At 49.5% G+C, this 22,005-nt stretch overlaps 1 protein-coding gene across 1 annotated transcript; it reads right to left on the reverse strand.

The window, feature by feature from the left end:
• Positions 1-310: 310 nt before the first annotated feature.
• Positions 311-15,265, reverse strand: MATN1 (matrilin 1; the record flags this gene model as incomplete). The annotated part of the gene is made up of 8 exons (XM_083879346.1): positions 311-354; positions 1,681-1,791; positions 2,872-3,024; positions 4,866-5,279; positions 5,713-5,838; positions 6,551-6,773; positions 12,032-12,378; positions 15,178-15,265. 8 exons carry the CDS (start codon positions 15,263-15,265, stop codon positions 311-313), a joined length of 1,506 nt encoding a protein of 501 aa, XP_083735472.1.
• Positions 15,266-22,005: the final 6,740 nt, after the last annotated feature.

The following is a 22,005-nucleotide window of genomic DNA, read 5'->3' on the forward strand; positions in this document are numbered from 1 at the left end:
GGGTTTTTTCCTTTTTTCTTAAAGTTTTTTTAGATTTTTTTAGTTTGTTTTTTTTTAAATATATGCACTCTATAGGATGCAATAACTCTCAGTCACACCCCGTGCTCTGCCCTTTATACAAACTCTTCTCTACTGTAATAATTCTTCCTTTTAAACAAATGCAGGTAGCCTAGACCTCAATAAAAGCTGCCCAGAGCCCTGGGGCTGAGCTGCCCTCCCTGAAAACTGGAGCAGTTCTGGTTCTGTTACTTCGGGAAGGAGGTAAAAAATAATAATAATAATAAAAAAAAAAATCTCCTGGGGTGGGTTTTTAGATGATCTTGTTCTCCAGGGCTTCGATCCTTTTGGCCACGGCTTCCAGTGGGGAGGAGTTAAGGAGGAAAAACGACTGGGAATGTTGGGAGAGAGACTTTGTATGTTGGGAGAGAATTTTTATGTTGGAAGAGAGACTTTTTATGTTGGAAGACAATTTTTTTGTGGGCACAGAGCGATGGGCCAAGGTTTTAACTAAAAAAGGAGAGACTTGGATGGGATGTTGGGCAGGAATTGTTCCCTGGGAAGGTGGAGAGGGGCTGGGATGGAATTCCAAGTGTCCAAGGCCAGGCTGGACATTGGGACACTGGGAGGTGTCCCTGGGGGTGGGATGAGCTGGGATTGAAGATCCCAAACCCACCCAAACCCTTCTGGGATTCAGATTTCCTGAATGGAGGATGAAAACCAGGATCAAAACCCATTGCACAGGATAAGGGGAGCAGCCTGGGACAGTGGGAGGTGTCCCTGGGGGTAGCAGTGGGTGGATTTTAAAGCCCCTCCCAACCCAAACCACCCCATAATTCCATGATCCCGGGCAGGATGGGAGCAGGAGCAGAGGGAATCTATCCCATCCCCTCTGGCATTCCCAGATGGATTTCACTGGGGAAAGGAGCTGACTGAGCTCTCACACCCTCCCACAGCCCCCCCAAGAGGAGGAAAACCAGGAGAACAACCAGGGGGGGGTGACACAGCCCCTGACCCTGAGCAGAGGAGCAGAGAGCTTTCCCTGGAGCTCCAGAACGATTTTCTGCTCTTTTCACTCATTCTGCTCATGGTGTGCCTGGGAGGGGCCACCCACAGGGTGGGAGCTGTGACTGTCTGTGGCCTCTGCCCCACACAGGTCCCGGATTTCACTCAGCTCAGCTCTGGGGGAGGAACAGAACTGTGCCAGGGCACGGCAGGGACCAGCAGTGTGGGCAGAAATCAGAGTGATGATTTTAAAATTAGATCCTCTGCTGATCCTCAGAGGTGAGAAATCTCCCCTGCCCTTGTGAGAGTTCCATGAATTCCATGTTTTCAGGAGAAGTTTTGATCATACTCACAAGTTTTGTTTTTTTTTTTTTTCCTCTTTCTGCCACTTTATGGAAGGCCCAGAATGGCAGAACCTGGTGGGTTCTGATGGGATCCCTGAGATGCTCCCAGGGAACATCAGGGATGCTCCACCAGGATTTAACAGGAACAGAACTGTGCCAGGGCACAGCAGGGACCAGGAGTGTGTGAAAAAAATCAGAGTGCTGGTTTTAAAATTAACCCTAACCCTATAACCCTAACCCTAACCCATTCCCACCCCCAGTGCCCCATTCCCACCTTCCTGAGCCCTTTTCCCCAGGAACAGGGCCATGGTCCCTCTGGAAATCCCAGCCCCACCCCAATCCTGCCCAAACTCCCAAAGGATATGTTTCTGCTGCAAGGAATTGATGAGCTCCTCCACTTTGGTCTGGAATTTGACGATGGATTTGCACTCACAGGGATCTTCCTCTGTGGGTCACAACAGCAAGAGAGTGAGTGGAACAAAATAATTTAATTTAATCAAAATCCCTAAGCCCAGTGAAACAGAACAATCCTTATTTTCTATGTCAGAAATAGGAAAAAAAAAAATCAAAATATAATTATTTCTAATTGTCTGACCGGTCTCTTCTGGGTTTAACCTCACATGAACAGACAATGTCACATTTTTCTGTTATTTCAGCCATGAAAAGTCTTTGTTTGGTTTCCAGCTCCAAAATATTGATGTTCCCAAAATATTGATGTGTCCTGACCCTGCTGTGTGCCCTGCCAGCTCCACGCCCTGGGAACAGGGAGGGGTTTATAACATCCATCTGAAAGGGCATTTCCATCCCTCCCCTCCCGCCTTCACACCCGGGGACAAAGCCCCTCCATCCCCGTCCCCTCTCAGCAACAGAGTCTGAACATCTGCAGCTTCTCCAAGGACATTTCTACCCTTCTCCAGGCTTCAGACACTGTGACTGAACCCAATCCCCTCTCACCAATATAGATCCCCATCTGCAGCTTCTCCAAGGCTGTTTTCATCCCTCTACTCCATCTTTGAAATGACTGAATCCCTCTGTCACCAATCCCCTCTCACCAATACAGATCTTCGTCTGCACCTTCTCCAAGGGCATTTTTACCCTTTTCCAGGTTTCAAACACTATGACTGGATCCCAATTCCCCCTCACCAACACGGATCTCCATCTGCAGCTTCTCCAAGGCCATTTTTACCCCTCTTTTCCATCCTTCAAAGACTGTGACTGAACCCCAATCCCCTCTCACCAACACAGATCTTCATCTGCAGCTTCACCAAGGGCCTTTGACCTGTTCTCCAGCCTTTAAACACTGTGGCTGGACCCCAGTCTCCTCTCACCAACACGAATCTTCATCTGCATCTTCTCCAAAGCCACTTTTACCCCTGTTCTCCAGCCTTTAAAGACTGTGACTGAACCCCAATCCCCTCTCATCAACACAGATCTTCATCTGCACCTTCTCCAAGGACATTTTTACCTCCCTACTCCATCTTTGAAACTCTGTGACTGATCCCCTCCATCCCCAGTCCCCTCTCACCGACACAGATCTTCATCTGCAGCTTCTTCCCGATCTTGCTGATGGTCCTGAAGTCAGCGGTGTAGAAATAATGCTCGGCCACGGGCTCGGAGGCGATTTCCCTGAGCTCGTCCTCCACGGCGTTCCCGACTCCCACCGCGAACATCCGGAACCCTGCCGTGGTGGGAGAGATGGGACAGGGAGGATTTATGGATATGGTTGTCTGGTGAGAAATACTGGAGGTGTAAAAGCTGTGAGGGAAATAGAAATGAAGGGCTGAGCTCTGAGATGTGATCATGGCAGGCAGGAAGACGGGGATGAGCTGGAGATGGGTGGAAGGACAGAAAACAAAAGGAGTCAGGAAATGTCGCGTTTCCACTCTGTCAAAAGCATCAGGGAGAAAACAGATAAGAAAAATAATCTTTAGGTTTAGAATATAGAATGACATGGTGATAGAGCAGTTTTTATAGGTTGCATGCAAAGTCTGTAGGTTTTGTGTCTTGCACGGGTTGGTCACGGGTTTCCATTGAACTGAAATGTAATTTTCCCATTTTTGAGTGATGTCAGTCAAGCCCTGATTTGAAATATTCGTCTCTTCTTTTCTGCACCCAGACACTGAGAATGTTTCCCTGCTCCCCCTTTTGCCTCTCTCCGGGTATGTCCAATATTTGTTGTTTTTTTTCCAAGGCTCATCTCACTCACTGAACAATTTTGCAATTTCACTTTCAGCACTTGTTTATCCCCCAGCAATAACTTATGGACAAGATAAGAGATTTCCTCGCAGGGACGAGAGAGGAGGGGAGAGACAAGGCACAAAGTTTTATTTATTGCCGGGGAGGAATAAATTCTATAAATACACTTTATAAGAACCTTTTGTTTTATAAGAGCTGAACAGCCCTGTGAGATGTCAGAGTGCCTTGTAAACATTATTTTTTTTTTTTCACGAGCTCCCCTGACCTTTCTGGTTTTGTGCTGGCCCCGAGTCCCATCTAGTGGTGGAGAGGGAAGATAAAAGGAAAGGAAGGATTCAGCAATTCCTGAGTGAACTCCCAGGGGCTGGATCCATTTAACACGGGGGTGTCAGAGACTGGGAACGTGCTCAGAGGGTCAGCAAAGGGGCAGCTCTGGAGGCATCAATATTTCATGGGGCTCAGGCACAGAAATCCATCAGTGTGTGGTCACGGAGCTTTCCCTACAACGGCAGCTGAGCAAAGTGTCTTATTTATGTGCCAGGGGCTCCTCCTTAATCCGTGTCTGTGCTTTGTTTATTGTCTCATTGTTTTTCCTTTGCCTTTTCCAGGCCTTGAGGCTGATGCAGCCAAGCCACGCTTGGCCCTACAACTCCTGGGATTTATTTGTTGTCTTTGCCCCCATGAGCCTCAGGAGCTGGGCTGGGTGTCCTGACCAACCCCTGACCACCCCCAGACTGGCCTGGGTTAGGAGGGACCTTAAAGCTCCTCTTGTTCCACCACCTTCCACCATCCCAGGTTGCTCCAAGCCCTGTCCAACCCCTAAAGGTGCTGCAAGTTCCTAATTCTAAATTCCCCCTGCTGTTTCCTTCCACAGTTGGGTGGAGAAATCAGACCTGGGTTCCCATGCCAGGGGGTGGAATTCCACCCTGTCCATCCCATTCCAAAGGCATGAAACCCCATCGTGCCCATCCCATTCCAAGGGGATGGAACTCCACCTTGTCCATCCCATTCCAGGGGGTGGAACTCCATCCTGTCCATTGCATTCCAAGGGGGTGGAATTCCATCCTGTCCATCCCATCCCAAGGGCACGAAACTCCACCCTGCCCAGCAGAAACTCCTCCAAACACACAGAGAGGGGAACTAAAACCAGCTCTTGGCAAACCAAAGTGCACCTGTGCCGCAGACTGAGATGCTCCAAACTCTCCGTGAGCAAGGACAGCCAAGGAATATCTCCCCAAATTACTCTGTTTAACCTAAAGGACACATCCAGGGAGAAAATCCTGCCTGGGCCAGGGGAGAAAGAAGGGAATTCATGAGCCCTACCTGAGTCCTTGGCTTTCTTGGCAGCGTCTGAGATATAATCCTGTGAGCGCCCATCCGTGAAGACGATGCCCACCTTGGGGACGCCGGGCCGGGCCCCGTTGATGATGGAAAAGGAGCTGTCCACGAGGTACTTGAGAGCCTGGCCTGTCATGGTCCCCTTCTCCATGTAGGACATTTTCTTCACTGCTGCCTTGATGTCCTTCTTGCTCTTGAACTGCCCCAGGGGGAATTCCTGCCGGACGGAGCTGGAATATTGCACCAGCCCCACCTGGGCTTGCTTGTCCGACACCTCCAGGGAATCCACGATTTGGTTGATGAATTTCTTCACCAGCTCGAAGTTCTCGGGCCTGACGCTCTTGGAGCCGTCGATGAGGAACACGAGGTCCAGGGCAGAGCCCAGGCCACCGTTGCAAGCTGAGGGAAAACAGGAGGAGAGGGCGGGAGAAAACAGCAGCAAAAACCTCAGTAAATGATGTAGGAAAATAGAACCTGATATTTCTGGGTCTGAGGGATTTCACCCTGCTGGCAGCTGCTGACTTTTTCCTAAGGAAAAATTTCTCAAGAAAGTTTCTTCTCAAAACAATCTTGGCCAACAACTCTCCTTTCTCAGAACAATCTTTCTCCAGGTGGTGTTTTGCTGTTTCTCTGGTTTAACCCATGGGATCAGAGAGGTCTCTTCAATGAAAACACCCCAAAAATTTGGCAGTTAATGGAAGAAAACCCAACAAGAGATCATAACAATGTTTTGAAAGCAGTTCTGGCCGGTAAGAGCAGGGTTCCCTTTTCGCCATCTCTGAGCAGAACACCCCGGTGCTGTCCCCACTGTCCCCACTGTCCCTTGACATACCTGTGCAGGTCCTGCCGTCGCTGTTGAGGCTGAAGCCGTCCCTGCAGGCACACCTGTAGGCCCCCGGGGTGCTGACACACACCTGCTCACAGTCGTGGTCACCGGTGGCGCAAAGATCCGACACCACTGCAGGGACAGGACGGGGGGCTGAGAGCAGAGCCCACCCTGAGACCCCAGACCCAGCACTGCCCCGTGTCAGTTAAATCTGCTGAGCACTGGGACACAGCTCAGAGATCCTGGACAGGGGCTGAAGGCACAAAGATGAGGAAGACATTTCCACAAGTCTCCCTGCAGGGCTGGATGGGAGATTGGGAACTGGGAATTGTTCCCTGGGCTGGAATTGCCAGAGCAGCTGTGGCTGCCCCTGGATCCCTGGCAGTGCCCAAGGCCAGGCTGGACATTGGGGACACTGGGAGGTGTCCCTGGGGTGGGATGAGCTGGGATTGAGGATCCCAAACCCACCCAAACCCTTCTGGGATTCAGATTTCCTGAATGGAGGATGAAAACCAGGATCAAAACCCATTGCACAGGATAAGGGGAGCAGCCTGGGGCAGTGGGAGGTGTCCCTGCCCATGGAACTGGATGCACGGAATATTCTAATTTGGAAGGGACCCACAAGGATCATTGAGTCCAACTCTTGAGTAAATGACCCACACAGGAATTAAACCCACAACCTCAGTGATTTTGGCACCATGCTCCAACCAACTGAGCTAATCTCAGGGTCATGCGATGAGCTTTCCAATCCCTTCCCACCCAAACCATCCCAGGACTCTCCACAAAGCTTCCCACCCAAACAATTCCCAATTCCCTGCTGTCCGGCAGTCCCGCCAGGACTCACCACAGAAAGCCTCCTGGAACTTTTGGGTCAGCTTCTCGATGACGCTGTAGCTCTCCACATAGTCCACGTGCTCGTCCAGGGGCTCGCTGGCCATCTGCCTCAGCGTGCCCATGTCCACCCTGCCCACGCCGATGGCAAAGATCTCGATGCCCGCGGCCCTGGCCCGCGCGGACACGTCCTGCACCCCGTCCTGGGGCCGGCCGTCGGTCACCACGATGGCCACCTGAGGGGAGGGATGGCCACTGTGAGAACAGCTGTGGAGGGCAGGGAGAGGGAACTCTGCAGAGCTGAGATATTCTAGAAACATGTGGGTTTATTGCAGGGCCGTGGGTAAAAAGGGCTTTGCCTTCAGCCACCAGCCTGGGCTGGAGGGAACCCCAAAGAGAGGGAGAGAGAGAGGGGGTGAGGGGAGGGAGGTGGCAGAGGTAAGGGAGGTAAGAGGGCCAGGGAAGAGAGGAAAGGCAAGAGAGACAAAGTAAGAGAGGTAAGAGCACGAGGACCTTGTTATAATTCATTATGTCTCCTTTTGTGTTCTATATTCTAATTTAATATTAAACAGTTAATGTTAATAATTTAATATTAATACTAATATTAATATTAATATTAAATAATTTAATATTAATGTTAGATAATTTAATATTAAATATTCTAATTTACAGTGACCAACCAGCACAAGATACAAACCCTACAGACTTTGCCTGCAGCCCATGAGAACTGCTCTATCACCACATCATCCTGTATTCTAAACTCTAAAGAGACTTTTCTTATCCACCTTTTCCCTGATGCCTTGGCAGGGTGGAGAGGGGCTGCACCCTTGGGGCCTTTTGTTTTCTGTCCTTCCACCCATCTCCAGCTCATCCCCATCTTCCTGCCTGCCATGATCACATCTCAGAGCTGCCCTTCATTTCTATTTCACTCACAGGTTTTATATTTTTAGTATTTCTTGCCAGACAATCATATCCAAAAGCTTTTCCGTCCCATCTTTCCCAACAGGCCAGGTGGCATTGCCATCCTCATCCACATTCCCACAATGTTTGTGGCACAGGGTGGGCTTGGACAGAAGGGTTTGCATTCCCAAAATTAAAGGAAAAGGGAATCCCGTCAGCTCTTCCCATTCTTTGGGGATCACACAAACCATGGGGGTTTTTAGGTGAAATTAGTTTCTTTCCAAGTGGGAAAAATTAAACTGCCAAGGATTGAATGGTTTCACCAAGGGACAACTCCCAGGGAGTCGTTGTTTAACCAAGGGACAACTGCCAGGGATTGATGGTTTAACCAAGGGACAACTGGTGCATCCCCCTCTAAGGGAACTAAATTCAAATTTCTGGGTTTTGTAGCCAAACTAAAGCTCTTCAGGGACACTCAGGACAAGGCCAGCTGAGTGTGGGACTTCTCAGCATCCCAGGAAATGTCATGGGAAGGTGAGATGAAGGCTCCACCCCATTTACAGGTGGAGGATGGAAGTTCAGGGGAGGGGAAGGGGCCCCGAGGTCACACTGTGTGTCAGGCCCTGCCAGGATTTGTGATTCTCTGCTCCAAAATAAACAGCAGGGATTAAACCCCACCCCTGCTAACCCCGGCATTAAAGCGGCAGCTGGTTCAAGCGGGAACTGGATTTCAGCTGGGATTAAACGGAGCCCTGAACCAGTTAAAAGCTTCCCAGGGTCCTGCTTCTGGTTTGTGCCTTTTCCTCTTTATTTTTCTTCTGAAAGGGACTTTGTCACAAGACCTGAATTCCTGCTCTTTGCCAGTTCTTCTGCCCCTGCCACTTTCCCTTTTACAACTGATTTATTGTGACACCACTGCCGACCCCAAAGGAGCAGCTTGGACTGGAAGGAGCTTCCCCTCTGTAAAAAAAAGGGAGAAACAGGAAAAAATGTGGGATTTTACAATCCAATTTCAGCTGTTAATCTGCACCCCCTAAGGGCTGCACGATTAAAAATTCCCAGGAGCATCACAATTCTGCAGCTGGCGCTTCCAAGGGGTAAAAAAAAAAAAAAAAAAAAAAAAAAAAAAAATATATATATATATATATATATATATATATATATATATATATATATTAAACAAATTCAAGCCTTTATCTTCTGGCGTGGCAAAAATAAGGCAAAGCATCACCTGTGGCAGGTGTGGGGGTGTGGTGTGGGAGGAGTGGAGGTGCCAGAGGAGCTCCAGGGGTTTTCCTGGGGATGGGAGAGGATCTGTCTGTGCAGTGGAGCCTTTTGCCAGGAGAGAGAGCCCTCGGCTCAGAGAGAGCCCTCGGCTCAGAGAGAGCCCTGGATTCTCAGCCACAGCTCCACCCGCAGCTGCTGCCGGGGCTGCCCAGGAGAGAGAGCCTGAAACCCTGAAACCCTGAAACCTCAGGGAACCAGGGGTTATCACACCAGGAATGGAGGGGTTATCAAATCAGAGATCAGGAGAGTTATCAGATATGGGATCTGAGGAGTTATCAAATCAGGATCAGAGGAGTTATCAAATCAGGGATGAGTGGAGTTATCAAATCAGGGAACAGCGGAATTATCAAATCAGGGATCTGAGCAGTTATCAAATCAGGGATTAGAGGAGTTATCAAATCAGCAACAGAGGAGTTATAAAATCAGAGATCAGAGGAGTTATCAAATCAGGAATCTGAACAGTTATCAAATCAGGGATTAGAGGAGTTATCAAATCAGACATCAGAGGAGTTATCAAATCAGGATCAGAGGAGTTATCAAATCAGGGATCTGAGGAGCTGTCAAATCAGAGATCAGAGGAGTTATCAAATCAGGGATTAGAGGAGTTATCAAATCAGGGATCTGAGCAGTTATCAAATCAGACATCAGGGGAGTTATCAAATCAGGAACAGAGCAGTTATCAAATCAGGGAACAATGGAATTGTCAAATCAGAGATCTGAGGAATTATCAAATCAAGGATCTGAGCAGTTATCAAATCAGACATCAGGGGAGTTATCAAATCAGGAACAGAGGAGTTATCAAATCAGGGAACAATGGAATTGTCAAATCAGGAACAGAGCAGTTATCAAATCAGGGATCAGAGGCATTACCAAATCAGGGAATGAAGGGCACTACCAAACCAGGACCAAACCCTGCCAGCAGGTCCTGTCAGCAGCCACTGAATTCTCATCCTCCTGCAATTCTCTTCCTAAATCTGGAAATTCCCCGGGTTTTATCAGCTCCTCTCCATGTCCAGCTAAACCCAAGCCTGGTTAAACCTGAGCCCAGATAAGCCCAGACAGGGTGGAGCTGCAGTGCCCACACCTGGATGTGATGGGAAATATCCTCATAAAACCTCTGTGCCATAAAGGACTCAAAATTCATGTTTCTTTCTGCCCTGCTGTTGGAGAAAACAAAAATTCTGGATGCAGATTTCAACCAGAGAGCCCATGGGGAAAATGAATATAATAGGAAGCCTCTTTCTGTGACAGCCTGACAGAAAGAGTGTAAAAAACACCTCTTAATATCACATTTGGTTGGCCCAATCATCACAAAATCCTCTTTTTTCTCCTAGAATTCCCACCACAGATATTTTCCCTGTATCCAGCCTGAGTCAATGTGTGAAAAAAAATGTCCTTTTTTAAATTATTGTTTTCAAACCTGCCTCCAAATTATTTGCAGCCTGAGGATCTCTGTAATTTCATGTCATTGAAAGGGCTGAATCCTGGTTTGGGAAAGGCTGGGAGGGAAGGAGCCTGAGGGGGCTGGCACTGCTCAGCCATGTGAGGAGAATTATAAAAATATTAATATTCTGTCACCTCCAACAGCTGAATTTTACCCTGATCCTCAGTTTCCCATTGGGAAAAAACTCAGGAATTTTGCTTTTCAAGGTCAAACCTTGTGCTCATTTAACCAAAAGCTTTCCCTGTGAATTCCTGACATTCTGGATCCCTCATCCTTCCGTCAGACAGAAATCCCGCGTGTTCTGGGACACAATTTATTCCTGGTTATCTCAGACACCTGAGCATTCCTGGTATTCCTTGGCATTCCTGGATATTCCTGAGCATTCCCAGGTATTCCTGAACATTCCCAAATATTCTCATTTCCCAGTGATCCCACACTAATGAGGGAGCGATGGCTCATTATGCCCTGGGAGCGTGACGTTCCAGCAGGCCCCGAGGAGAATCAGGCAGGAAAAAGCTGCACAAAGCCCAGGATTTGCACAGCAATTTGCCAATTTATTTGTTTGTCCTGTTCTTTCCCCAAGAAAAAATAAGGTGGAAGTAATTGGGCTCCCCGCGGGTTTTGAGGAAGGTGGGAGCAGGTTTTTTTCTCAGAGCTCCTGAGGAAACAAATTGTGCTTTTTTTCCCTGGCCCGGGGGTGACATTTGCTGCACAAAGCAGGAGCAAAGCGCCGTGTGATGTTTTGGGATGTTGACAACCAGATTTGTGTGAGGATTTGTTGGGATTTCTGCTGTGGGAAGGAGCAGGGACCGTGTCCGGTGTTTCTGGAAGCTTCACCTCCCTAAATCCCGGCATGACCTGCTCCTCCTCCCTGAGCAGAAGGGGAAAGAAGAGGCTTTTTGGGATGTCTTAGCAGGGTGTCTGAGTTTTCTCAGGTACCTGTGCTCAGCTTATTATTACTTACTTTCTGCAACCTTTTGTTGCTTTGTTATTTTCTCATTATTAAACCTTTTAACTCACAAACCATCATCGAAGAGTCGTTAATTATTACAGCCATTTTTCTGCAAGGCTGGACCCTCAGAGAGCGCGGGACTCAAACCCACAACCGCCTCACCTTTTTGAAGTTGGGCGCGCCGTCCCTGCCACCCTTGGCGGGGCTGAAGGCGCGACTGACGGTGAAGAATGTAACTCAAAACCCCTTGGTGATCTTACTAGCTGTAAACCAAGTTACCCTCCTAAAACAGTCAGTGTTTAAGAGAGAGCAAAGGAGAAAGAAGAGGCTTTTCAGGATGTCTTAGCAGGACGTATGAATTTTTTCAGGCACCTGTGCTTGGCTTATTATCACTTGCTTTCTGCGGCGTTTCGTTACTTTTTTATGTTCTCATTACTAAACCCTTTAGAGTTATAAAATGCCATCAAGGAATGGTGTCTCTAATTATTACAGCCATTTTCCTGCAAGGCTGGACCCTCAGAGTCAAACCCACAGTCTCCTCACCTTTTTGAAGTTGGGCGCGCTGTCCCTGCCGCCCTCGGCGGGGCTGAAGGTGAAGAATGTAACTCAAAACCCCTTGGTGATCTTACTAGCTGTAAACCAAATTATCCCTCCTAAAACACTCAGTATTTAAGAGAGAGCAAAGGGAAAAGAAGAGGCTTTTTGGGATGTCCTAGCAGGGCGTCTGAGTTTCTTCAGCCACCTGTGCTCAGTTTATCACTTACTTTCTGCAATGTTTTGTTACTTTGCTATTTTCTCATTATTAAACCCTTTATTTTACAAAACAAAATGGTCTCGCTAATTATTATAGCTATTTTTCTGCAAGGCTGGACCCTCAGAGAGCGCGGGACTCAAACCCACAACCGCCTCACCTTTTTGAAGTTGGGCGCGCCATCCCTGCCGCCCTCGGCGGGGCTGAAGGCGCGGCTGAGGGCGAACTGTATGGCCAGGCCGGTCATGGTGCCGGTGGAGAGCGGCTGGATCCTGCGCACGGCCTGCAGCAGGGCCGCCTTGCTCTGCGGGCCCTGCAGGGACAGCTCGCTGCGCACGGCGCTGGCGTAGTTGATGATCCCCACGCGGGTGGCGTTGGGCCCCACGTCCAGCGCCTCGATCACCCGCGACACGAACACCTTGATCTTCTCGAACTCGTGCGGCCGCACGCTGCGGGAGCTGTCGATGATGAACACCAGGTCCGTGGGTTTGGTCCTGCACAGGGTGCCTGGGGACAGCAGGGGCACAGGGGGAATATGAGGGTCGTGAGTTCTGTCCTAACGCGAGGGGTGTGTCGCCCCTGATTTTTTTTTCAGCCTTCTGATTGTTTTCGTTTCTACTGGAGTTTTCTCATGTGAAACAGAAGTTTGAACCTCCCAGAGGTTTCTGAAAAGTTTGGTTTTTTTGGCAAAAACAAAACCTGGTATTTTGTGAACAATGCATTTTTTTTCCAGCAGGAAGAACAAACTGATGGGTTTCTGAGTTGACCACTGGGGTCAGAGAGGTGTTCCTCTCAATGACCAATCCTAAAAGCTATATAAATTGAGATTTCCAAATAAATGTCCCTTTTTCCTTTTCATCTCACACCCTAATGGGTGAGTGTGGTTCTATTTGCGTCCTCTTGCAACAACAGGGCACCAACAGGAAGGAAGGAAGGAAGGAAGGAAGGAAGGAAGGAAGGAAGGAAGGAAGGAAGGAAGGAAGGAAGGAAGGAAGGAAGGAAGGAAGGAAGGAGTTGTGGAATGGCAGCACTGAGGGAAGGAAGGAAGAAGGAAGGAGGATAAAGCTGGTTCATGTCAGTGAGGGGGAAGCGACAGAGAAATCTGGAACACATAATTGATCACTAATAATCTATAATTAATCTCTACAGTCCCATGAATACCCCCAATGAAAAGGAGAGGCTATAAAAAGGAGGCATCAGCAATGCAACAAACTGAATGATTGTTGTTATTATTATTATTATTTAAATTTCTCTCTTTCACTCCATTTTCCATCTTCATTTTCAGCTGTGGCAAGACATAAAAAAGGCCTGTTTTTTTGGTTTTTTTTTTATGATTTCCTAAATGAATAACCCCATTTCCCCCAGCAGATCTATGGCATCCTGTTCTTTTTAATTTTTTTTTTCCTCTCATTTAGCCTGTCTCTGTCAGGCACCAAGTGCTCTGTTAATATTTGATTTCTGCAGGGCCCAGGGAGTTCCTGTCATAAAGGAGATTTCTGTGGACAGATTTTTCAAACGGGAGATTTTTGGGCCAACAAATCTGCTGCGAATGGCGACATAAATATTACAGCTGGTCCTCAGTGTGAGATCTAATGGAGCTTTCAGTCTTTGAGGCAGATAAAAATAAACACCCTGTGATGGATCTGTAAAGGAAATAATCAGGTTTGTTTCCTGAGAGGCATCGAGGCTGAATCTGCTCCACAAAGGTCGGGGAAGGTGGGAGCTCTAATTCCCCCTGAAATCCAATCTAACCTTTTCCCATATGGATGAATTTAATTTTTCCCCCATAATTCAGGAAGGAAAACTCCCTGGGAGATCCATTTGCAGCACTGGAAATCCCTTTTCCAGGGGCTGTTTGTGTCCGGTTTACAGGTGAGGAATGAAGGTCCAGGGAAAAGGCTCAAAGCCTTGCAATTAATTCCTCCAGAAATAAAACACAAATTCCCCTTTGTGCTGATGAATCATCCCTGGGTTTAGTGACAAACCAAGCAGGAAAAGTTATTTCATTTTATTTTATTTTATTTTATTTTATTTCCCTAAGAACAGCTGGAGCCTATAGAAATTTTGAAGTCTATTTTATTTCTGCTCTGTGTTTTGGCCCTAAACACCATTTTTAACCTCTTTTTAGGAGAGTGGAGTTTATTTCAGAGAAAGGAGGAGTAAATAAAGGATATAAAGTGGGAGATTTTTGGGATCTCAGCCACAATCAGGGTCTGCAGGTCAGGCAGCCCTGCCCTGGGTGTCCATCCCTGTCCTGGGTGTCCATCCCTGTCCTGGGTGTCCATCCCAGCCCTGAGTGTCCATCCCTGTCCTGGGTGTCCATCCCTGTCCTGGGTGTCCATTCCTGTCCCGGGTGTCCATCCCTGTCCTGGGTGTCCATCCCTGTCCTGGGTGTCCATCCCCATCCTGAGTGTCCATCCCTGTCCTGAGTGTCCAGCCCAGCCCCGGGTGTCCAGCCCAGCCCCAGTGTCCATCCCTGGCTGTCCATCACTCCAGGCTGGTGTTCAGAGCCCGTCCAAGCTGCAGATCAGGCAGCAGCTCCTGCCTGCCCCATTCCCCACCCGGGAAGCCAAACAGAGCAGGACTTTGCTCAGGAACAGATGAAGAAAGTCCCAGGTAAATCCCTGCAGAGAGACCTCAGCCCCTCCATCCCCCGGGGCTGCAGAGAGACCCCAACCCCGCCACCCTCCGGGGCTGCAGAGAGACCCCAGCCCTGCCATCCCCCGGGGCTGCAGAGAGACCCCAACCCCGCCATCCCCTGGGGCTGCAGAGAGACCCCAGCCCTGCCATCCCCCGGGGCTGCAGAGAGACCCCAGCCCTGCCATCCCCTGGGGCTGCAGAGAGACCCCAACCCCGCCATCCCCTGGGGCTGCAGAGAGACCCCAACCCCGCCACCCTCCGGGGCTGCAGAGAGACCCCAACCCTGCCAATCCCCGGGGCTGCAGAGAGACCCCAGCCCTGCCATCCCCCGGGGCTGCAGAGAGACCCCAGCCCTGCCATCCCCTGGGGCTGCAGGGAGACCCCAACCCCGCCATCCCCTGGGGCTGCAGGGAGACCCCAACCCCTCCATGCCCCCCAGCCGGTCCCCACTCACCGCGGGGCTGCAGGGAGACCCCAGCCCTGCCATCCCCTGGGGCTACAGACGGACCCCAACCCCGCCACCCCCTGGGGCTGCAGAGAGACCCCAGCCCTGACAATCCCCGGGGCTGCAGAGAGACCCCAACCCCACTATTCCCCCAGCCGGTCCCCACTCACCGCGGGGCTGCGGAGGGACCCCAGCCCCACCATCCCCCGGTCCCCACTCACCGCGGGGCTGCGGAGGGGCCCCCCCGGCGCCCCGGCCGTGCAGGAGCAGCAGCAGCGAGAGCAGCAGGGCAGGGCAGGTCCCGGCCATGGCTGTGCGGGGCCGGAGCCGGGGCTGGCAGTGCGGGGCGCTGGGCTGGCCACGAGGATTATCAACCTGCCCCTTGTGCCGGGGCTCCGGGCCAGCCCCTGACACGGCGGGGCCGGGGGGGCGCAGAGGGGAGAGGGGCAGGGGGATGGGGATGGTGCTGTGGGGTGGGGAGGGGGCGATGGGCCGGTCCTGCCCTGCCCGGGGGATGGGGATGGTGCTGTGGGGTGGGGAGGGGGCGATGGGCCGGTCCTGCCCTGCCCGGGGGATGGAGATGGTGCTGTGAGATGGGGAGGGGGCGATGGGCCGGTCCTGCCCTGCCCGGGGGATGGGGATGGTGCTGTGGGGTGGGGAGGGGGCGATGGGCTCAGCCCTGCCCTGCCCTGCCCCCCCAGCCCCCACAATGGCCCCATTGCTCTATAAAGGGCCCCGCCGCGGGGGAAGGGGCGGAATGTGGGGCTGGAACAGGGACAGCCCTGAGAGCGGCCCCGGGGTGGGGCTGCCGGGCACAGCCCGCAGGGCCGGGGGGGGCAGAGGGGCTGGGGGTGACGGGGGGGGACACAGAGTCACACGTGTCCCCTCTCATTGCCCCTAGTGACACAGAGGGGACACAGAGTCACTAGGGTCACCTCTCATTGCCCCCAGTGCCAGGGAGGGGACACAGCATCACCAGGGTCACCTCTCATCACTCCCAGTGACAGAGAGGGGACACAGAGTCACCTCTCATCCCTACAGTGCCAGGGAGGGGACACAGAGTCACACAGGTCACTTCTCATCACCTCCAGTGCCAGGGAGGGGACACAGAGTCACACAGGTCACTTCTCATCACCTCCAGTGCCAGGGAAGGGACACAGCATCACCAAGGTCCCCTCCCATCCTCACTGTGCCAGGGGCAGGGCTGGAGTTCCCAGGGGGATCCCTGATTTGGGTGGAGGCTCAGAGCAGCAAACACAGGCACGGGGAGGGGTCCTGGGGGATCAGGGATTTCGCTCAGAGCCCCAAAACAGAGGCGCAGCAGGTGCCAGACTCGTGTCCTTCCCCTGGCAGAGCCCTGGGAGGGGACACAGCATCACACGGGTCCCCTGTGTGGACAGGGAGGGGACACAGCATCACACGGGTCCCCTGTGTGGACAGGGAGGGGACACAGCATCACACGGGTCCCCTGTGTGGACAGGGAGGGGACACAGCATCACACGGGTCCCCTGTGTGCCCGGCTGTGCCAGGGCCAGCAGAGCATCCTGCGGGACCAGGGGCTCTGCAGCAGCACAGGAGGAGAGGCACAGGCAGGCAGGCAGGGGAGGAGGGGTTGGTGAAAACCCGGGATGCAGAATTATTTTCCTGCCGGGAACAGGCGCTGCTCTGTGCGGCCGAGCCCCTGTGAGATTTTGGTTTTGCAGAACCCAAAGCGGATAAACAGGAGGGGCTGGGGACGGACAGACAGACAGACGGACAGACAGACAGACGGACAGGGGTGGCGGTGCAGCGCTCGGCCCCGCACACACGAGGGAGATGCAGCTCCCGCCAGAAAAACCCAACAACCACCTCCATCAGCCCCCCAAAAGGCTGGGGGTGCTGCAAATGAGGCGAAATCCGATGTTTTCTTTGTTCAGGAGCAGCGGGAAAAGAGGGATTTAATGACGGCTTTGTCACAAAGCACTGCATCTTTTCCTGATTTTATTTTATTTTATTTTATTTTATTTTATTTTATTTTATTTTTATTTTTTATGACTGTTTTACGCTGCTGTCACTTGATTAAAGCCCTTCTCCTCGCATGGATCGGGCTCTGCTCACCCTTCCCAGCAGCACAGCCTTGGATCCCTCATCCATTTAATCTGCATTGTGTGAGTGCAAAGTGCCTTTAGCTCAAAGCCCACTTTCTCTTCCCTGATCCAGAGTTTTTCTTTCCTCCAAAAGCTCTTCAGCAGCCTGAGAGCTGCTCTTTGATGAAGGGGGGGAAAAAAAGGACCTGTCCTCACTGAAGCTCCTCTTGACTCTTTAGCATTAAAAATGTTAATTAAGATATCGAAATCTGGCGATGTTCTCGTGCAAAATGAGATTTGTCCCACTGTCTTCCCACAGCATCAGTCCCAGGGTTTGAGGCAGCTCTGGGGATTTCCAGTCAGGAGGAGGAAATGCTCCAGGTGAGGGATGGAAAGGGTGGCAGGACTGGGATTGTTCACCTGGAGAGGAAAAGGTTGGGGGTGACCTCATTGAGACCTTCCAGTCCCTGAAGGTGCTGCAGGAAAGATGGAGAAAAGACTTTGGACAAGGGATGGAGGGACAGGACACAGGGAATGGATCCCAGTGCCCAGGGCAGGGCTGGATGGGAGATTGGGAACTGGGAATTGTTCCCTGGGCTGGAATTGCCAGAGCAGCTGTGGCTGCCCCTGGATCCTTGGCAGTGCCCAAGGCCAGGCTGGACATTGGGGACACTGGGAGGTGTCCCTGGGGTGGCACTGGATGGGTTGGGATGGAATTTCAGATCCCTTCCATCCCCTTCCCTTCCTCTGTTGATGCTTTCATGGACATATTTATAAAATCATGGATTTGGGGCAGTGCAAACACATCAATCACCTCCCATGAGGTGATTTGCTCCCCAAATCCACCAAACTGCCCCCATCCATTTATGACCATCAGGGCCCAGAGTGAAAATAAAACCCCGAAATTTGTGATATTTTGCCCTGGACCCATCCAGGCTGGGCTCGCTCCTGTCTCCCTGCCCTGCACACAAGGATCTCTTGGTGCAGACAGCACTTGCTCCCCGTGAATGGGGATCATTCAGAGCCCTCCATAAATGAACCCTCTATGGCTTCGAAAATATAAAAAGTTGCTCTGTGTCATTCTGCTGTTAATTAGCAAAGATAAATACATTTCAGGTGGAGATTTTCACCGGCAGAGCCCGTGGCACACACAAGCAGCATTAAAAAAGCCTTGAAAAAGAGGGCGAGAGGCGAAGGTGTGCTGGGAGCTCTTCTGGGGCCGCATTGATGCCTCTGGAAAAGCTGTGTTTATTTTTAAAATATGAAACATCACTTCTCCCCCGGGCCCCTCCGAGGAGGGAGAACACTGGAGTCAATATTTTCAGCAGGAAAAATATGCATTTGGAGCTTTTCCCCAGCCTGGAAGGTAAACATGGGAACCAGGAATGGCCCGTGCTGGCCCCAGCGTGGCCCTTGTGCCCTTCACGTGTCCTGGCACAGGGACATCCTTGGCCTCTCCTCCAACACCCTCAAACCCCTGGATCCTGAACTCCAAAAATGCTGCTTTAAAACACCAAATCCGCCCTTTTCCTTCCACTGGTGGAGAACCAGAAGGTTTTGGTCCCACTTTGCTCCTGATGAAGGGAAAAGGTGCAGAGTCCCCTGTGCTGGGGATTGGTGAGGTCACACCTGGAATTTTGGGGGCAGTTTTGGAAAAGAAGGACCTGGAGGGGCTGGAGAATGTTCAGGGCAGGGAATGGAGCTGGGGAAGGGTCTGGAGCCCCAGGAGGGGCTGAGGGAGCTGGGGAAGGGTCTGTTATTCCTATTCCCAAATCTTTTCCTGTTATTCCTATTCCCAAATCTTTTCCTGAAAGTCCCTTAATTGCAGAATTATAATAATTTGCAGGGAGGGGGTTTATATCTTTATATCTTCTCCTGCCTTCCCTTGGCAAACACCTGACTCTCCAAACCAAGACAGTCCTAAATATTAAAAAAATAATGCAATATTAAATCTGGGGGAGGTGGCAACTCCTCGTTTGCCGTCACACAAATAACTCTGGTGGAATAAACAAAGTCAGTGCAGATTTTCCATCCCAGGAATGCGGATCAGCTGGGAAAAGCCAGGGAGAACAACACTGGATTCCCCATGGGAGTGACAGTTGTTGTTTAGAGGAGGGATCACACTCATGACATTTATTCTGCTGCAGTTTTAGTTCAAAACTTCATTTTAGCTTTGGGTTTCCGTATTTCCAACAAACACCCCCTGACTGTGTTTAATATCTCGCTATAAATTTCACCCTGCAGTGAGCCCAAGTGTTAAACCCAAAATGCAGCAGCAATTTGAGTCAGTGCCATGCAAATGACCCAGAAAAATGGGAAAAAAAATTAAAAACAGGGATCCCAAAATATTCCCAGACTTCCAGTGGAGATCCAGGATAAGGAAATCACCTCAGGTTGGCTCAGGAGAGGATTTGAGTGGATATTAAGGAAAATTTCATCATGGAAAGGGTGGTCAGGAATTGGCACAGGCTGCCCAGGGCAGTGCTGGAGACAAATCCCTGCAATTGCTCAAAAGGTGTCTGGATTGGGCACTTTGGGATGTGGTTTAGTGGTGGCCATGGTTGGACATGAAGATATTAATGTTTTATTTCCAACCTTAAAAAATCTGTGAGTTAAATGGATTTTTTCTTTATTTTTTGTAGTTCTGGACCAGAAATTCTTCTCTTCTGGAGGGTCTGAGTCCCACAGATGGGGCAGGATGGGAAAGGAGCAGCAGCCAAGCTCTGAGTTGTTTGCTGTTGGTTTTTATTTCACTCTAAACAAACCCGGGAGTTGTAGTAAACACAGCTCTGCTGCCCTCCAGCCTCCAGAAAACTCCAAAGTTTTTACAAAATACTCCGTAATTTCTGCCTATTCCTGGCTCCCTTTGATGTTCCAGGTGAGTGTTCCAAGCTGGATTCCCAGTTCCACTTTTCACCCCGCAGGGAAACGGTGACAAAAGCTCCAATTATTGTGTTTTACCCCCAAAATGTTTCTATTTTGGTTTGAGGGATGGAGGGATCCTTCCCAACCTCCTGCATTGCCATTTCCCACCCTGGAAAAATGGAATTACAGCAGTGGGGGCAGAGAAAATCATCCAGTAAATGATGGAAAGGAAAGGCTGGAGTGGCTTTGAAAATAACCCCTGCACCGAGTCGGGATCAAAGGAATTTCTGTTTATCCTCCCCAGCTGCAAAGAGCTGGCAAATATCCCTGGGGTTTGCTGCTGGAAATAGCAAATCTGTTCATGGCCGGGCCTTGTTTGTGTGTTTTATGGGTCACACTCATTTCACAGGGATCACTTTCTGTTTGTTCCCCTGCCCGTGCCTTCCCCTGGGGCTGAGCTGCCTCCTGGGCACAGCTCCTGCCTCTCCTGCCGGGCACCTGCAGCTTCTGCCTGGGTTTCTCCACCTGTGCCATTCCCCAGGGCTGGCCTGGCCCAGGAGTCCCTGGGGTTGTTTCTGTGCTGGAAATGGTTGGGATGGCTCGAGAATTTTGTGTAGTTTTGTGGTGTCACAATTAAAAAAAAAAAAAGTCTAAAGGTGTTAGAGAGACACCAAAAGGGACAGGGAGATGGGGAAGGGTCTGGAGGGGCAGCTCTGTGGACCTGATATTTTCTGAGAGTTGCTGAGCTCTTCCCAAGGGAAACTTTTCAACAGTTTTTCATTTTTCCCCCAAACACCCTTGTGTGAACAATATCCCTTTCCCATGACAACAGGAGTTGTTTGCTTAAAGCCCACCCAGTGCTGCCTCCAGCCATGGGGAGGGGATCACCTTCCACCCTCCCAGGTTGCTCCAAGCCCATCCCAAATCACTGTAAAACGCTTCCATTGGCAGGAATGTCCCACAAAATCCCCTTTTCCCCTGGAGCTTCTGCTGGGTGGAGAAAACCACAGGCACAGAGGGAATTTAATGGCCATCCCTGGAGTCCAGGGGCATCTCAAACTCCAGGAGAAGTTGTTGTTTTGTTGTTTCAGTCAAGACCCTCTCACTTATCTCTGCTGCCAGTGCTGAGACCCCCAACCTTCCCTCTCCACCAGACCTGCTGCTCCTTTCTCCTCTGCTCTGCCCAAAATCAACTATGGAGCAGCAGCATTGAGATCCCTCCCTGAGATCCTTCCCTGAGCTCTGGGGAGACAGCAATAAATCAGTTGGCCAAATCTGAATAAATAATATTGAATAAATAATAAATATAATAATAGTATTGAATAAATAATAAAAAATAATTTAAATAATATTTATAATAATTATTTTATAATTATTGTTTTTATATTCAAGTAATTATTTATAATTAATTATATAATTATAATTAATTATAGATACAGTAATACAATTAATTATAATAATTATAATAATTATTTTCATATAGTTATTTTTTATTTTATAATATTATAATAATTGGAATATATATAATATAGATATAAATAATAAATATAATAATATTGAATAAATATATATATAATATTTATAATATGTAATAATTATTCTATAATAATTACTTATATTTTATATTTAATTAATTATTTCTAATTAATTGTGTAATTGTAATTAATTATAAATATATTAATATGACTAATTATATTGATTATAATAATTATTATTATATACAATTATTTATTATTATTTTATAAATTTATATTATTTATAATATATAATAATTATATTAGTATAATTATAATATTATATTATTATTTTATAATATTATATTATTTATAATATATAATAATATAGATATACCTATAAATATAAAAAATAATATTTAATAAATAATTTAAAAAACTAAAATCAGAAGCCAAACCAGAATAAGGGGCGCATTTAAAAGCCTTTCCAGAGCCTCAATCCCAGCCCTGGCGGGGCCGTGGTTGCCCCATGAACAGCCTGGGCCGGGCTGGGCTGTTTGTCTTGGCCCAGCCCTGGGGCATTTCAGACCCCCAAACCCCCGTCCTGTCTGGAGCTCGGCCCTGGCCTGGCCGGGAGCTCACAATAAACCCACACATTTTATCA

This window comes from Zosterops lateralis (assembly GCF_965231275.1).
Source record: "Zosterops lateralis genome assembly, chromosome: 28".
NCBI lineage: Eukaryota > Metazoa > Chordata > Aves > Passeriformes > Zosteropidae > Zosterops > Zosterops lateralis.